Source organism: Chrysochloris asiatica, unplaced genomic scaffold (genome assembly GCF_000296735.1).
Source record: "Chrysochloris asiatica unplaced genomic scaffold, ChrAsi1.0 scaffold00156, whole genome shotgun sequence".
Lineage (NCBI taxonomy): Eukaryota > Metazoa > Chordata > Mammalia > Afrosoricida > Chrysochloridae > Chrysochloris > Chrysochloris asiatica.
Genome location: NW_006408674.1, coordinates 4,002,812 through 4,017,600, shown reverse-complemented (window position 1 = coordinate 4,017,600; position 14,789 = coordinate 4,002,812). Strand labels below are relative to the sequence as shown.

Sequence of the window (14,789 nt, the reverse complement as noted above, 5' to 3'; positions counted from 1 at the left end):
TAGAGGCTGCAGGCATGGTAATTGACGAGGACCAACCCAAGAGTCACCCCGTTCGTTCATCAGTCATTATGTGTGGTACCCTGCAAGGTCCATCCCATTATGGTTACAAAAATACAATTACATACAGTCTAACAGAAAAGGGAACACTCAGAATTTTGGCAGGTCCCCAAACACTGCTTTGTTTTCCTTCTCCTCCCTTCATTTCTAGATCTGCTGGTCGGAATCGACTCAATGGCATGTGACAACAGCAAACCACCAGCGGCTCCCATCACCTGTGTTGGAAAATGCTAGCATTTGGGGAGCAAACTCACCCATGCTACATTCTTTATCCTGCTTTCCATAAGGCCTCCTCCTCTGTCCAGGCCTGGTAAGCCTGTGTCCAGCAGGTTTCTATAGAATGTGATTTGACCAATGTGTGTCTAGATGGGAGCATCTCAGTCTATCACCTACTGCACCTGACATTTTCCAGCAGGGAGCTAGGCTTAGTTCACCTCAGATTTACACGGTGTCTCGTTGACTCTTCCTAGCAAGCGTGTCAACAGAGCTGAATTCACTACTCTCCAATTGTTATAGTCCCAGTGGGCCCTGCCTCAACTTATTCCATGTTTTAGTCAAAATTCGAACTCTGTAGCTTTGTCATTTTGGCATAAATTAATCCAAAACTTTTAATTTCACGGTCCTAGAGTCTGCAGGCTCTTCTTTCAAAGCCCCCACCCCTCACCCCAAATCTTGAGCATACCTTCATGAAGAATATCCTTCTGCAGGTCTTGCCTCGATCGCTCCCAGCAGCTTGGAGATGAACAGCTTCAGAAGCCAGTGCTAGATCCGGGATGCTGCTCGGCCCAGCCTCCGATGTGTCTGCCAGCTGCACAGACGAGTGGGAAAGCCCCTCTTTGCCCCGGCATAGGGAAATCTCAAAAGGATCCGGACATTTCTCATCAGGGCTAGAACCATCATCACTGGTCTTAGCATTACAGAGGATCAGGGACCGAGAGATGGACCGGAACTTTGCAGATTTTCTGCTCCTTCCAGAACGGTTGTGTGGCTCCATCCTCAGAGAAGCAGTAAAGCTGCCCTTCTTCCTTTCCCTCGGTTGGCGGGCGGTGATGGCATTGGGCTTGGCTGCCACTTCATGGGCCCCTGGAGGAAAGAGGAAGCAGGGAGAAGCAATGTGACTTGCTGCTGACCAGTGAAGTCCAGGAACTGCACCACACGTGCCAGGTGCCTGTGAGCAGGACAGATGGGAAGACTGTCCTTTAATGTCACTGGTCCTGTTTACACATCCCCCACCTCCAGGATCATGGAAGCCCAAGAGTGGGCAGGTATTCAGAGCTTTTCTTGTCCCAGACCTCACTTGATGACAGGGAAACTAAGGCTCAGAGAGGGGGAAATGCAAACCCGAGGCACAAAGAACATGAGCAGATGAGCTGGAAGTCACAGAATTGCAGGAGAACTTTTAGAGATCATAGAGACCCGTGCTTTTAAAGGATTTTAGATGTGAAGAAACGTTTATGGGGAACTGCAGTATATAGTACAGGTCAAAGGGGAGAGAAGGAAGAAAAGAGGGAGAGTGCTCTACCTGCCAAGTCCCCTTTAACTATGCTTGGTAACTCTGGTGGCATTTCCAAAGAAGCCCCACAATGTGTGGAGTTCAATCTGGAGCGCGCCAGTCTCTGGTGTTCTCAGTTTACTGATGATGAGCCTAAGACCTAGGGTGTTCCACTAACAGTGACCCGCCAGGCTGATCTGAGTGTCAAAGAAGCATGTAATATGTCTGCCAAAAGGCTCAGAGCACAACAGGCATGTGGTACACACGTGTGCCCGTCCCTGGGCCCAAGGTCCCATGCTAGGATCTGCTGCTCCTTTGCCCATTCCACCAAGCTTTCACAGCCTGATGGGTAAAGACTGGCTTTCCACACCAGATCATCAGCGTGCCTCTCAGCCTGGCCCTGCCTAGGCCAGATAAACTTTACCAAGTGGCACCTCCCCTGGATTCAGTTTCCATGAGGCAGGTGGCGAAAGGGGCCTGGTGCTGCATTCAGACTTCTGAGTCAGGCCCAGGCCACAGAGCAAAGCCTGCTGCCAGAACAACAAATTGTGGGAAGCTCTTGGCCCTTGGATACAGCCGTTTGTGCTCATCCAGTATTGAATTAGGAAAAGCCGACCTTCCAATGTTTCATTAAATATTAATCTTTTTATATATTCCCCAGAAGAGATTTTTTTCTTAAAAGGAGACTGTGTTTTCCAACACCCAGGTTTCTGTATTAGAGCTTTATTTTGTCAGTTTATTCACCATCTCCAGCAGCAAATAGGAATGAATAAATTAATTAAAAATGATGGATGGATGGATAAAGTTTGAGGTGGGGGCTACTTGAGATGGCCGTGTGCTTATGTATCCTGTTGTTGAATTAACTCAGTATTGGTCTGTTTCACCAAGCACCCTCTTGCCAATATTCCAAATTCTTATGCCCACTATTGGAAGTGTGGTGGCTCTACAGGATAAGGACTGGACTGTGAACCACAAGGTCAGAGGTTTGAGTCCACTAGCCGCTCTGTAAAAGAAAGATGGGGCTTTCTGCTTCTGCAAAGTTTAAAGCCTCAGAAACTCTGTACAGAGTCACTATGAGTTGGAACCAACTCGATGGCACTTAACAACACCACCATACTTCCTATCCTTCCATCTCAAATGATAGCAAAATCTTGCCCATAGATGAATCCACCTCTCTATCATGTTTCATACTTACCACAGGTGACCAAGCCCTGAAGAAAACATTCCTACTCCAAAGCACATTGGTACCACAAAAGAGTCACAGCCAACAACTGGGCCTCCGACTTTGCCATTTGTGTACACTCTGGTCCCATAATGAGCTAGATGACACAGTCTCAGTAAAGACTATTTCAGAGCTTCACTCTCTTAACATTTAGATTATCTTCTCCCTCACCAGAAACAGGTAGCATTGCTACCTTCTTCATTGAAATACAAAAGCCCTCAGTCAGCAATGCCCCAAGTTTCCCAACATCAGTCTCCAAACCCACTTGCCATCTGTACACAGTTGTACATGCTGTTTGTAATGAAACAGGTACTCACCCTTCTGGTTCAGATCGGACCCTTTCCAGGCATGCAGCAATAAAATACGCTATTGTAGTTAAGTGCCATCGAGTCAGTGCCAACCCATAGCGACCCTGTGTAGAGTTTCCAAGGAGTGAATGGTGAGCTTGAACTGCTGGCCTTCTGGTTCAAACGACTTTGCAGTCTGGCGCATTAACCCACAGCGCCATATAATCAGATCTAATTTTTTTTTTAGAACTTGTGATGTACCAGGCACTGCTGTAAATGTTTTGCCATTCAATCCGCATAACTATCCTTGTTTTAAAGAAGAGGTCACTGAAACTCAGAGAGGTTACGGAACTTTCTCAAGATCACACAGCTAGGACTCAGAGAAGGCAGGATTGAACTGGGCAGTATGACTCCGGAGCCTCCCTGCCAGTGAGGCTCTCTCCTTCTCTCACCTTTAACCTCAATCTCTCCCTTTGTACTGGATCTTTATCATAGGTATGTGGTGGGAGAGGGGGGTGGTTATGTGCTGTGGAGTCGGTTCTGACTCATAGTGACCCTGCACAGGATTTCTAAGACTGTAAATCTTTACGGGAGCAGAAAGCCTCACCTTTCTCTCGTGGAACAGCTGGTAGTTTCCAACTGCTAACTTTCATAGGTATGTAGATATGCTCACCTCTTTTCTGTCTTTAATAAAGAGTTCCAACTTCACATCCTTATCTTGTTACCTGCTTCTCTTTGCTCCCCTTCATATGCTGAACAAATATTCTAGATTGTACCTTCGGTTACGACTCGGGCTGTGAACCGCAAGGTCAGCAGTTCGAAACTACCAGCTGCTCCGCGGGAGAAAGATGAGGCTTTCTACTCCCGTAAAGATTTACACCCCAGAAACCCTATACAGGGTCGCTATGAGTCGGTTCCGACTCCACGGCACATAACAACAACAACAACAACAACAACCTCTTATTTGAGCCTCAGCCATCGGAGTTTGCTTTCTTCTTCCTAAAACCATGGAAACTCTATCTTATCAATTGTACCTTATTGCACGGAGTCCTGGTGTGGCATTGTGGGTTAACGCGCTGGACTGCAAAAGTTGCTTGAATCGCAAGGTACAGAGGTTCAAGCTCACCAGCCACTCCTTGGAAACCCTATACAGGGGTACTATAGGTTAGAATCGACTCAACGACACTTCACAATGCAGCAAAGTCACGAACATTGAGTCTAGAGGTCAGAATCTTCTTGGTCGTCTTCCTCCACCCCTGCGCCCTTTGGAAAGGATTTGATATAGAGAGGTCAAGCTTTAGGGCAGATGCTTTGTTTTTGGTTTTGTCATTATTCACCTCTACTTCCACAGGTCACCTTTCAAGTTCAGATCGGAACCACGCTCCTTCCTGCCACCATCTCTCAACACAGCCGTTCCCTTGCACTCTGCCAATTTAACTTCCCAGAACGAGTACTTCTCAGCATCTAGGTTACTATAAGTACTAGACATAACTAGATTCTTTCCATTTTGATCAGCTCCTGAGGACTATCACAGTTCACCTGGGACTCAAAGAAGGAAGTGAGTGCATATGCTATGGATTTGTGTGTACCCAACTTCGTGTGTGTGTGTTTCTGTGTTGTCTCAAAGTGTTCCTGGAGAAAGTTTCATCATATTTTCATTCCATTTCCTGCAAACTTTGTGAAGGCCCCCTCGTCTGTGTGAAGTGCATGTGTGTGCACTTGGTCACACTCAGCATTGGTGATGGTGGTGGTTATGTGCCGTGGAGTTGGTTCCAACTCACAGCGACCCTGCACAGGGTTTCCAAGGCTACAAATCTTCACAGGACCAGAATGCCTCATCTTTCTCACACAAAACAGCTGGTAGTTTAGAACTGCTGACCTTGAGGTTCGCAGCCCAACTCGTAACCACTTCGCAACCAGAGTGCCTTTCGTTACTCAAAAAATAAAGAGACAAAGTTTTTCATTAAAATCACGCTGAACTTTTAGTCCTTCTAAAGTGGGAGGATAGTATCAATGTAAAATTGCTGGGGGCCACCATGTGAAGTCCTGGTACGACACTGTGGGTTAATGCATTGAACTACAAAGTCAGTTTGAGCTGAAAGGTGGGCAGTTCAAACTCACCAGGCGCTCCTTGGAAACCCTATGCAGGGTGGCTATGAGTCAGAACTGACTCCATGGGACACAACAACAATGTGGAAAAGATTGTCTGTGAGTGAGGCCAACAGAGAGAACACAGAACCAGTAGGGTAGGGAGATGGAAAGAAAGCAGAGAAAAAGGGAGATGGGCCAGAGAGCAAGAGTCTGAGTAACTGAGTCCAGATGAACTGCTATGAGCACCTGGATCTAGCCACACCTAAAGCCACATCTTCCAGATCTTCAGTTACATAATCCAATCCATTTCTCTTTTTGCTTAAAAAAAAAAACTCCTTCTGGAAAGTGGTTCTCTTCTCTGCTGCTGCTGGCATCCAACATGGAAAACAGCGACATCCAAGAGCCAAGAGGATTTTGAAATTCTCTTTCATCCCACCCCAAGCCCAGGAGAGGGGCCAGTAACCCCTGTCAAAGCCCAAACTGCCCTACCCAACCCTCCCCCCCTCCCGGCAGTGTGGGGCTGTGGTGTAAGAGCCGCTTGCTTTCTTGCTCCCCCAAGCACTGCCATAGTCTGGATGGATCTTGGAATGCAATTCAGCTCTCTTTCCCCTCCACATCCTCTGCCAACCCACGTAACTGTCACAGCAATGACGAGGTCACTTAATGGGCATTTTCCAGGAGATGGACATTGGACGCCACTCAGGTCCAGGGAAGAGGTTGTAGGCTTCACTCAGTAGTGGAAAAGTTGGATGCGTGTAGTAGGACTGAGGGATGCAGCGGGATCAAATTCCAGAGTAGAAACTGAGCTAATCCCAGTGGACCATTTGCAAGAACATCTGATGAGAATTGGCAGTTGTTTTTAAATACTCTTTCCCAGAGTGAAGTTAGTTAAGAGCCATCAAGTCGATTCCAACTCATAGCGACCCTGTCTAGCATTTCCAAGGAGTGGCTGGTGGGTTTGAACCACTGACCTTGTGATTAGCAGTTCTGTGCTTATCCTATTGTGACACACCAGAACTCTTAAGCTTTTCCAGAGGGACTGGTCATTTCTGTGACTCTCATGTGGTGCCATGGTTGGGTGGTTGGCATTGCCTAGGAAAAGGTGCTGACCTTTTAGATCAAAAGCAAAGACAGTGTTCCAAATGCAAAATGCAAAAAAGAGAATATTTGCTAGAAGGCTGTTGTGGAGAACAGAGAACTGGACTACCATGGAGGCCTGCTTTTCCTCTGGGCCTGGCACAGGGAGAGAGAGAGACTAATTGAAAACACAGCATGGCTGTTACATGGAGCAATTTAGCTTCAGTAATTGTGCTGAGGACATTGGAACCAGACATTTCTCCCTAATGGAACCAAATGTCATCCGAGCTCAGGGACAAGCCCCTGCCATTCCTCTATTCCAGCTGCCTTCGAAAGGTCAGCCTAACGAACTTTCTCTGCTTTTGCCCCAGGCTCCTTCAGTACTTGCCAAACCCATGCCAGATTTCTTCTGCCTTGAGTGGAATACTAAACTCAGTTCATCCACCACAGGACTGTCCTAGGTATTCAAAGGCTGGTTCCAACATGGCTCAGCAGATAGCATCAGCAGCTTCCTCTTCCCAGCAGAAAATTCCAGAGGGTCTACTTTTCCCCTTGGAGGTTTCTCCTCCCTCCCTCAAGCAATAAAAGTGTTTGCTCTTTAGGTAGATCTTCAAGGATGCTTGAAGTGATAGCGGTCTCCCTGTTACACATACTAGGTGATTATGCCTCAAAGACAGACAAGAACTGACTCCTCAGTTATTCAGTGGATGTTTAGACCATGGCTGGATGAACAACTATACAGAAAATGCTGATTCAGTAAGACAGAGAGATGAATTACAAAGAAATGGATAGTCCTTCCCTCTGAAAGAGTTTGTAAAACTTCCAGACTCCATGGTGAGGAACAGGCTCACTACAGCCTCCCTTCTTGCTTTCGGCCTCTCTCCTTTCCTAACTTTCTTCTCATTTGTTTTGTTGTTGCTACTGTTGCTTTCCATTCACAAACACTTGCTGAGATACTATTGTGTGTCTGTCACTACATTCAACATACTTAACTGATTGGAGAGAAGGCCACCGCATTTCCATCTGGATAAAATACATTTAATTCACTGGAGAACTTTGAGAGAGAGAATAACCACATGGAGAAAAGAGAACTAGTTGGTAAAATGTGTTTCGAATTTCTGAATTCTCTAACAGTGTTTTATATCAAAGGCAAGTTTTAAAGTTGGGTCACTCTGGCCCAGCGGGTGTACTTTTGGTCTTGAAGAGTGACTAAGAGATAAGAACAATGGGAAGAAATTTATGGTTCCTCATAACCATCACCTCCACTCTTTCTAAAAGAGTATCTTTAAGAAGATTCTGGGGGCCCTGCACCTGGGACTAGTTGTGTGTGTGTCTCTATTCATTGTACAAAGGACTGGGAAGAAATATGCCATAGCCCTGCTGAACCTTGTTTTCCCAACTGGTAAAATGAGCATTGGGGTCAAACTTTGTTCTGTTTTGTGAACTTTGCTGGAGCTTAGTAAGGAGGTTGGGCTTTTCTGTGTTCAACAACTGACAGGATGTGGGTCAGGGACAGTGGGCTGCAATGTGGGCAAGAGACAATTCAGAGCCATCAGAAAAGGCACTCTAGAGCTTGCTCCAGAGGAAAGATCTAAAGTACAGAGAAGACCCTTACCCTGCCTGCTGAACTTTCAGCAGCCTGAAAAGTGGATCTCACCTATTAAAACACAGGAACAATGGAGTCTGCCAAATGCCTTCAACGAGACCCAAGCTCCTGGGAAAAGATAAAACAGGACAGGCCTTCTTCATCAGTAAAGGTTGAAACAGAATTCATCTCAAGAAGGCTCTAAATCCATTAAAGAGAGGAATGTCAATCTTTCCATAATTGTTCTGGAGGAATTGGCTAAAGAGCATTTCTTTTTTATTATTTTTGGTATACGTAGATATGTTTGCAGTCAAGGTAAATACACATGTACAAATATTACCTTTTAAACCTATGTATTTGTTGTTGACAATGTTGTTCAGTGCCATCAGGTTGGTTCTGACTCACAGTGATCCTGTATAGGATTTCAGAAGAGTGAATGGTGGCATTGAGCCTCCAGCTTATGGTTAGCAGTCCAACGCTTATCCTACAGTGCCACACCAAGACCCAAACCTATATATACATATGTGTGCTTATACTCTCCCTCTCCCATTCAGCCAGCCTATCAGTGGTTGTGTGCCACTGAGTTGGCTCCGACTCATAGCGACCCTGTATAGGGCTCTAAGGCTGTAAATCTTCATGGGAGCAGAAAGCCTCCTCTTTCTTCTTCTTCAGAGCGGCTGGTAGATTCAAACTGCTGACCTTGTGGTTAACAGCCCAGCTTGTAATTCACTACACTACGAGGTCTCCTTGTATCAACTAGGAGATCACAGTTATTGCAGGATTGTGTGTCTAACTCTTTAACTCTGCTTTAGCTCCTCCCTGTGTCTTCCTCTGCTCCCCTCATTTTTGGCTGACCTCCTGTCTTATTGAGTCCCCGTGCCCACAACAGGACTTGGCACATAGCAGACACTCAATACAGAGAGAAATAGAGAAAGCTGCAGACAAGGATGTCCGCTGCATTGGTGTTTAAGTAAAGTAGGGTCGTGGTACAAGCCAGAGTACAAACTCCGGAGTTGGCTTAAGTTTGTGTTCCAGGGATACCACTATTATAAATGCTTAAAGTATTTACCACATTCATAACTTAGTTTTCTCACACATAAAATGGAGATAGCAATGGGCTAATGCGTCAGACTGTGAAGGTCTGACCACAAGGTCGGCGGTTCAAGCTCACCAGCCACTCCTTGGAAACCCTATACGGGGTCGCTCTTGGGTTGGAATCTACACGATGGCACTTAACAACAACAACAAATAACACTATGAAGAGCAAAGGAGTCCTGGTGTGGTGCTGTGGGATAAAGCACTGGACTGCAAGGTCAGTTTGAACCACAAGGTTGGTGGTTCAAGCTCACCAGTCACTCCTTGGAAACCCTACACAGGGTCGCTATGGGTCTGAACCAACTGGACAGCATGTAATAACAACAACCTGTTATTTCTGGAGTCCTGGTATGGCGTTGTAGGATCATGCACTGGACTGCAAGATTAATTTGAACTGCAAGGTTAGCAGTTCAAACTCACCAGCTGCTCCTCAGAAACCCTATGCAAGGTCACTGACTTGGAACTGACTCCGTGGCATTTAACAATAACAATACTATTTCTAAGAGCCCTGGGGCACAATGGTTAAATACTTAACTGCTAACTGAAAGGTTGGAGGCTCGAACTCACGAGCTGCTCCACTGTAGAAAGATACGGTCGTCTGCTTCTGTGAAGATTTGCAGAAATCCGACGGTGCACTTTTACTGTATCCTAAAGTTTCACCATAAGTTCAAATCTTTCCAATTACAACTGGTTCCATTTTTTGGGTTGCTTCCATCTGTAATCTGTGAGCCGTTTCCACCAAGAATGGGTGTTATGAAATGTTTTTTCAGTTCATTGGCTTAATCATACATCTTTCCTCTTTTGAGTGATCAGTGTGATGAAATATTTTATTGGATTGAGCCACTTTACTTTTATTGTTTTTTTAAGTCTCATTAGAGCACAGTGTATAATCCTTTTAATAGAGCACTGGATTTAGTTTGCTAATATGTTTATTAAGATTTTTGTATGTTCACAAATGGAGATCATTATCTTCTTGTTCAGTATTCTTTCAGATTACAAAGGCATCTAAAGGGCATTTAGAGACTGGGAATCTTTTCTTACTGTCTGACTAGTTGAAAATCCATCCAGTCCATAAAGTTGAAAGAATTTTTCCTTACAACATTCTTGTCCTGTCATCATTTTTGAGGTCATTCTTTGAGAACTTTCCATTGATTCCTTGATTATGCCTCTAATTTTTATTTTATATTATTTGTTAATTTTGATTCTGGTAGCGTAGTGGTTACGAATCGGGCTGCGAACCTTAAGGTCAGCGGTTCGAAACTACCAGCCGCTCCGCGGGAGAAAGATGAGGCTTTCTACTCCCGTAAGGATTTACACCCTCGGAAACCCTGTACAGGGTCGCTATGGGTCGGAACCGACTCGACGGCACTTAACAACAACAACAACAACACATTGTAATAAAATTACTCTTTCATCTAAATTTTCAGATTTTGCAGCGTAGAGTTGTCTGTGCTTCTGCCTCCCAATTTATTAAACTTTCTCTGAAACTATACACACATCCTTTGATGATCATAGTCAATGTTATGAGGTTCGCTGGTCTCCCCTCCTTGCATCTCAGATTTATCTCGACTGAAATCTCAGTCCTTTTAATGCTTCCAAAGAACTCAGCTTAAAAATTAAGAATATGTTTAAAACACCTACTGGTCTTTATGTTTGCTTCCCAGCCTATTTATTTATGCTTTACTCATATTTATTTTTCTTTCTTGTTTTTCTTACATTTGAGTGCTGTTGTTGGTTTTGTTTTGTTTTTTTTTTTTTCTGGTTTCTATCTTCTAGAATTTAATATTTCATTCCTGCATTTCCACTTTTTCTGTTTTAGCAATGACAGCGTATAGTGTGAGTTACATGCTCTGGCTTTATGCTGCATATAAATTCCAGCCTAATTACTTACCAAGTGCCACACCTTGAAAATCTACTTAATCTCTCTGATTCAGTTGGTAATTTTTTTCCCTTCCTTATCTGTAAAGTGGAGATAATTAGACCAGACACCTCCCAGCAACCTGTGATCATAAATTGAAACAATGGATGTGAACCTCTTAGCTCTATTTGCTGGCGTTGATGGTCCTTATTGTCTTCACCATCATTCCTATTGAAAACTATAAATTTGTCTCTGAATATTACCTTGGTCACAACCCATGCATCTCAAAAGATGTTCTAATTGTTATTTTAGAAATAGCCTGTCATTGCTGTCTTGATTTCCAATTTTAACTCAGTTTTTGTTTTTTTTTTAATTATTTAATTCTTGTTAATTTCATGTGGTTTCCTTTCCAAGATGTAACCTTTTTGTTCTCAGAACATTTTTATTACAAATTCTAGTTTCATTGCTCCGTGGTCACAGGATGTGACCTGGACTCTTTTTATGTGTTAGAATGTACTGGGGTTTGTTTTGTAAGCCAGTTTATGAAGTGACTAAGTGTTGTAAATGTTCTGTGGACATTTAAAAAGAATGACTATTCTTTGTTTGGCGTTTCAATATGTATGTGCTTAAATATGATACTTATTGTTAAGTACCGTGGAGTCAATCCTGACTCATAGCGACCCTGCACAGGGTTTCTGAGGCTGTAAATCTTTATGGGAGCAGAAAGCCTCATCTTTCTCCTGTGGGACAGCTGGTAGTTTCAAACTGCACATACTTTTATAGATATTCAATCTTATAAGTCATAGGATCAAAACCTCAAACGTTTTACTTATATTTTGTTTAATCTGACAAAGTTCAGAGTTGTTGTTGTAAAGTCTGTTCCAACTCACAGCTACCCTGTATAAGGTTTCTGAGGAGCAGTTGGTGAGTTAGAACCACCAACCTTGTGGTTAGCAATCCTGTACTTATCGTACACCAAGACTCCAAGTTTGGAGTTATTGTAGATATTAAGTGCTGTCAAGTCAACTCCAGCTCAAGTGAGCCTGTACAGCGTTCCTGAGGTTTAGCATGTGGGTTTGAATTGCTGACCTTGTGGCTTGCAGTCCAGTGCTTATACTATACCACCATACCAGGAGTCCAAGTTTACAGTAGTGTGCATCAAAATCTGATATCATATTATTAGTATATTTCTAACATCTATTGTTTTACAAATTTCAATGCATTTATTGGACACATAAATTTTCTTAACTTTCATAGCTCCATTTTTGTCTCCTATATATAAATGATTTTATAAAACAGACTTCTTTTTCTATATAATAGTTGCCTCAGTTTTTATTTTGACACTAAATTAGCATTGCCATGTTGTTTACTTTTAATGTGCATCTGCATGGTATTTCTCCATTCCTTTATTTTTAAATATGTGATTTAGTTTTAAATGTGTTGCTTGAAAGTCAAAAAGCCCTGTTGGCATAGTGGGGTTGAGCTGCTAACTATCAGTTTGGTGGTTCAAACCCACCAGCCATTCTGCCAGCTACTCCATGGAGAAAGCAGAAGACTCCCATAAAGACATACAGTCTTGGAAACCCTATGGAGCAGTTCCACTCTGTCCTATGGAGTCATTATGAGCTTGGGTTTTGTTTTTCATTTCTTGACACTCATATAATTGGATTGAGAAGGGCAATTTGTTTCTATAGGTTTTTTGTTTCACTTTCATAACTAAATTTGAGTCTTCTATAGAAACAAGAGAAAAACAAAAACCTAATATGCACACTAACGTATTTGGATTACTAACTGCAAGGTTGGCGGTTCAAATCCGCCAGCTGTTGCATGGGAGAAGATGAGACTTACAGTCTCATAAGCTCTCTATATAGGGTCATTATGTGTTGGAATGGACTCCATGGCAATGGGTTTGGGTTAGAAGAGTGTGAGTCAAAAATTATCTGCACTCCAGTTACATTAAAATGCCTATCCACGCCCAAGGCCGATGACAGCATTGAACACGTATGAGAAATGATTCTGTCAAATAGATGAATGACAGTGGATTATGTGGCAAATCACTTGTAAATCAGCCATGGCTCTGCCTATGAAATAATCCACAACATTCTTTGGTTTTGAAAAAGTTTGTGCGAGATGGGTACTGAAACAGTCACAGAAGCGCATTAATCAAAAGCGTTTAGACATCTGCAAACAAAATTTGGACCAACACTCAAAGGAAGGTAAAAGTTTCCTTTAAAAAATTGTTATGGGTACGAGACACAGATTCATCATTACAAGCTTGAGACTAAATGGCAGAGTATAGAATGGAAACATCCTCTATCACTGACCAAGAAAAAGCTCAGAAGCTAGAAAATTGACACTTAAGAGTTTTCTCAGATTCTCAGGGGCCAGTATTGGGACACTCTCAGGAAAAATGGTCAACAATCAACAATGCTTGTTGCAGTGAGATGCTCACTGAAGAGGTGAAACCTAAACTTCAGATTAAAAGCAAAGGATGTTTTTAATCCAAGGCCATTGTGATCTTGCATCACAATGCACATCCCCACACTTTTATCCACACTGTTGACTCTCTGTAAAAACTTTGAGGTATTAAGGCATCCTTCCTATAGTCCTGATGTTGCTCCATTGGACTTTTCACCTGTTGGTCTGTAAAAGCAGCCCTTTGAGAACGAAGATTCACCTCTGACAAAGAAGTGAAGACAGTGGTACATTCATGGCTAGCAGCTCAGCTTAAAACATTTTTGAATAAGGCAATATAAAAGCTTATTGATAGATGGACAAAGTGTATTGAAAGGCAAGGAGATGATGTCGAAAAATGATGTATTCGTCTTTTCTAAAAGTTGACTAAAATAAATTCTACAGCCAGAATGCAAATAAATTTTGACTCACTCTTGTATATAAACATATGCAAGGAGGATTCAAAAAGTCCTGGGAAATTTTCAATAAAAAGGTAATAAAATTTTTCTACAAACTTTTTGAAGCTACCTCATATGTTACCTTATTCCAACTCTTAATTGATGCAGATTTCTTCTGAAATGTTTTGTTAATTTTCTTTCTTTACGTGGATTTGTATGTCTCTTTTTCTTACTTTCCAGTAAAACTATTTATTCTTTCTTTTTTCTTAATGAATTCTATCTGTATACCTTATTTTATTTTACTAGTGGCTACAGAAAGAATTTGGGGGGATGGACATCCAAGATGGAGGACTAGCCAAATAGACTATGCAGATCCTTTACATCAAAGTCTTGTAAAAACAAGAGTTAGATATGGGTGACAATTCTGGAACTCAGAACTTCAAAGGAAAGGATAAAAAAGTAGATCAATACAGATGAGAGGAAGAGAATGAGTGAAAAGAGCAAACGAGGTGGCATGAAAAGTGATGGCAGAGCATGGTTATGTTGAATTATTGCAAGCAACATTCATCAATATCAGAACAGGAACTGGATAACCAGCTCGGCTCACACAGGACTACACCAGGAGTCACATCAATTATTGGTGATCAGTACAGTCTTCCCTCGTCTTGTGTCTTGTTTTCCTCCTTTTCCCTGAGTAGTCATTAGCCAGTTACCTTACCCAGTCATAACCATCACAGCTGCCACCCACTCACTTGGCGAGTGCTACCTCCCACTTCAGCACCATTAGGTTGATGACAGAGGGTGGTCAATACTGCCTAGCTATTCTGCATGACTGGAAATCAGAGATTACTGCCCTTAGATATATTAAAAATAAAGCAAAACAAAAAATCAAGGTGAAGCAAACCAACACAAAATTTAAAAAAATAATACAACATAGATCAAACAAATGACGAAAACATGTCATTAGTTGTTATTAGGTGCCATCAAGTCAATTATGACCCATAGCACCTCTGCAGAGGATTTCAGAGGAGTGGCTGGTGAGCTTGAGCTGACAATATATACAAGTATTAAAAATAAAATAAATCTGTTACATTAAACACAGAGAAGCAGAGACAGTAATTTACAAAAGATGACAACTACAAAGCAGAAAGAGGGAATAAATGATGTAGTTAC

General features: G+C 42.7%; 1 protein-coding gene across 2 annotated transcripts in view; it reads right to left on the bottom strand.

The window, feature by feature from the left end:
* IL16 (interleukin 16) overlaps positions 1-1,051 on the bottom strand; it is an 88,911-nt gene extending 87,860 nt beyond the window's left edge. For both annotated transcript variants that reach the window (XM_006870916.1, XM_006870917.1), the window contains exon 1: positions 740-1,051. In XM_006870916.1, the coding sequence (XP_006870978.1) occupies positions 740-1,051 (312 nt within the window). The remainder of the gene's footprint in view (positions 1-739) is intronic.
* Between the last annotated feature and the right edge of the window lie 13,738 nt (positions 1,052-14,789).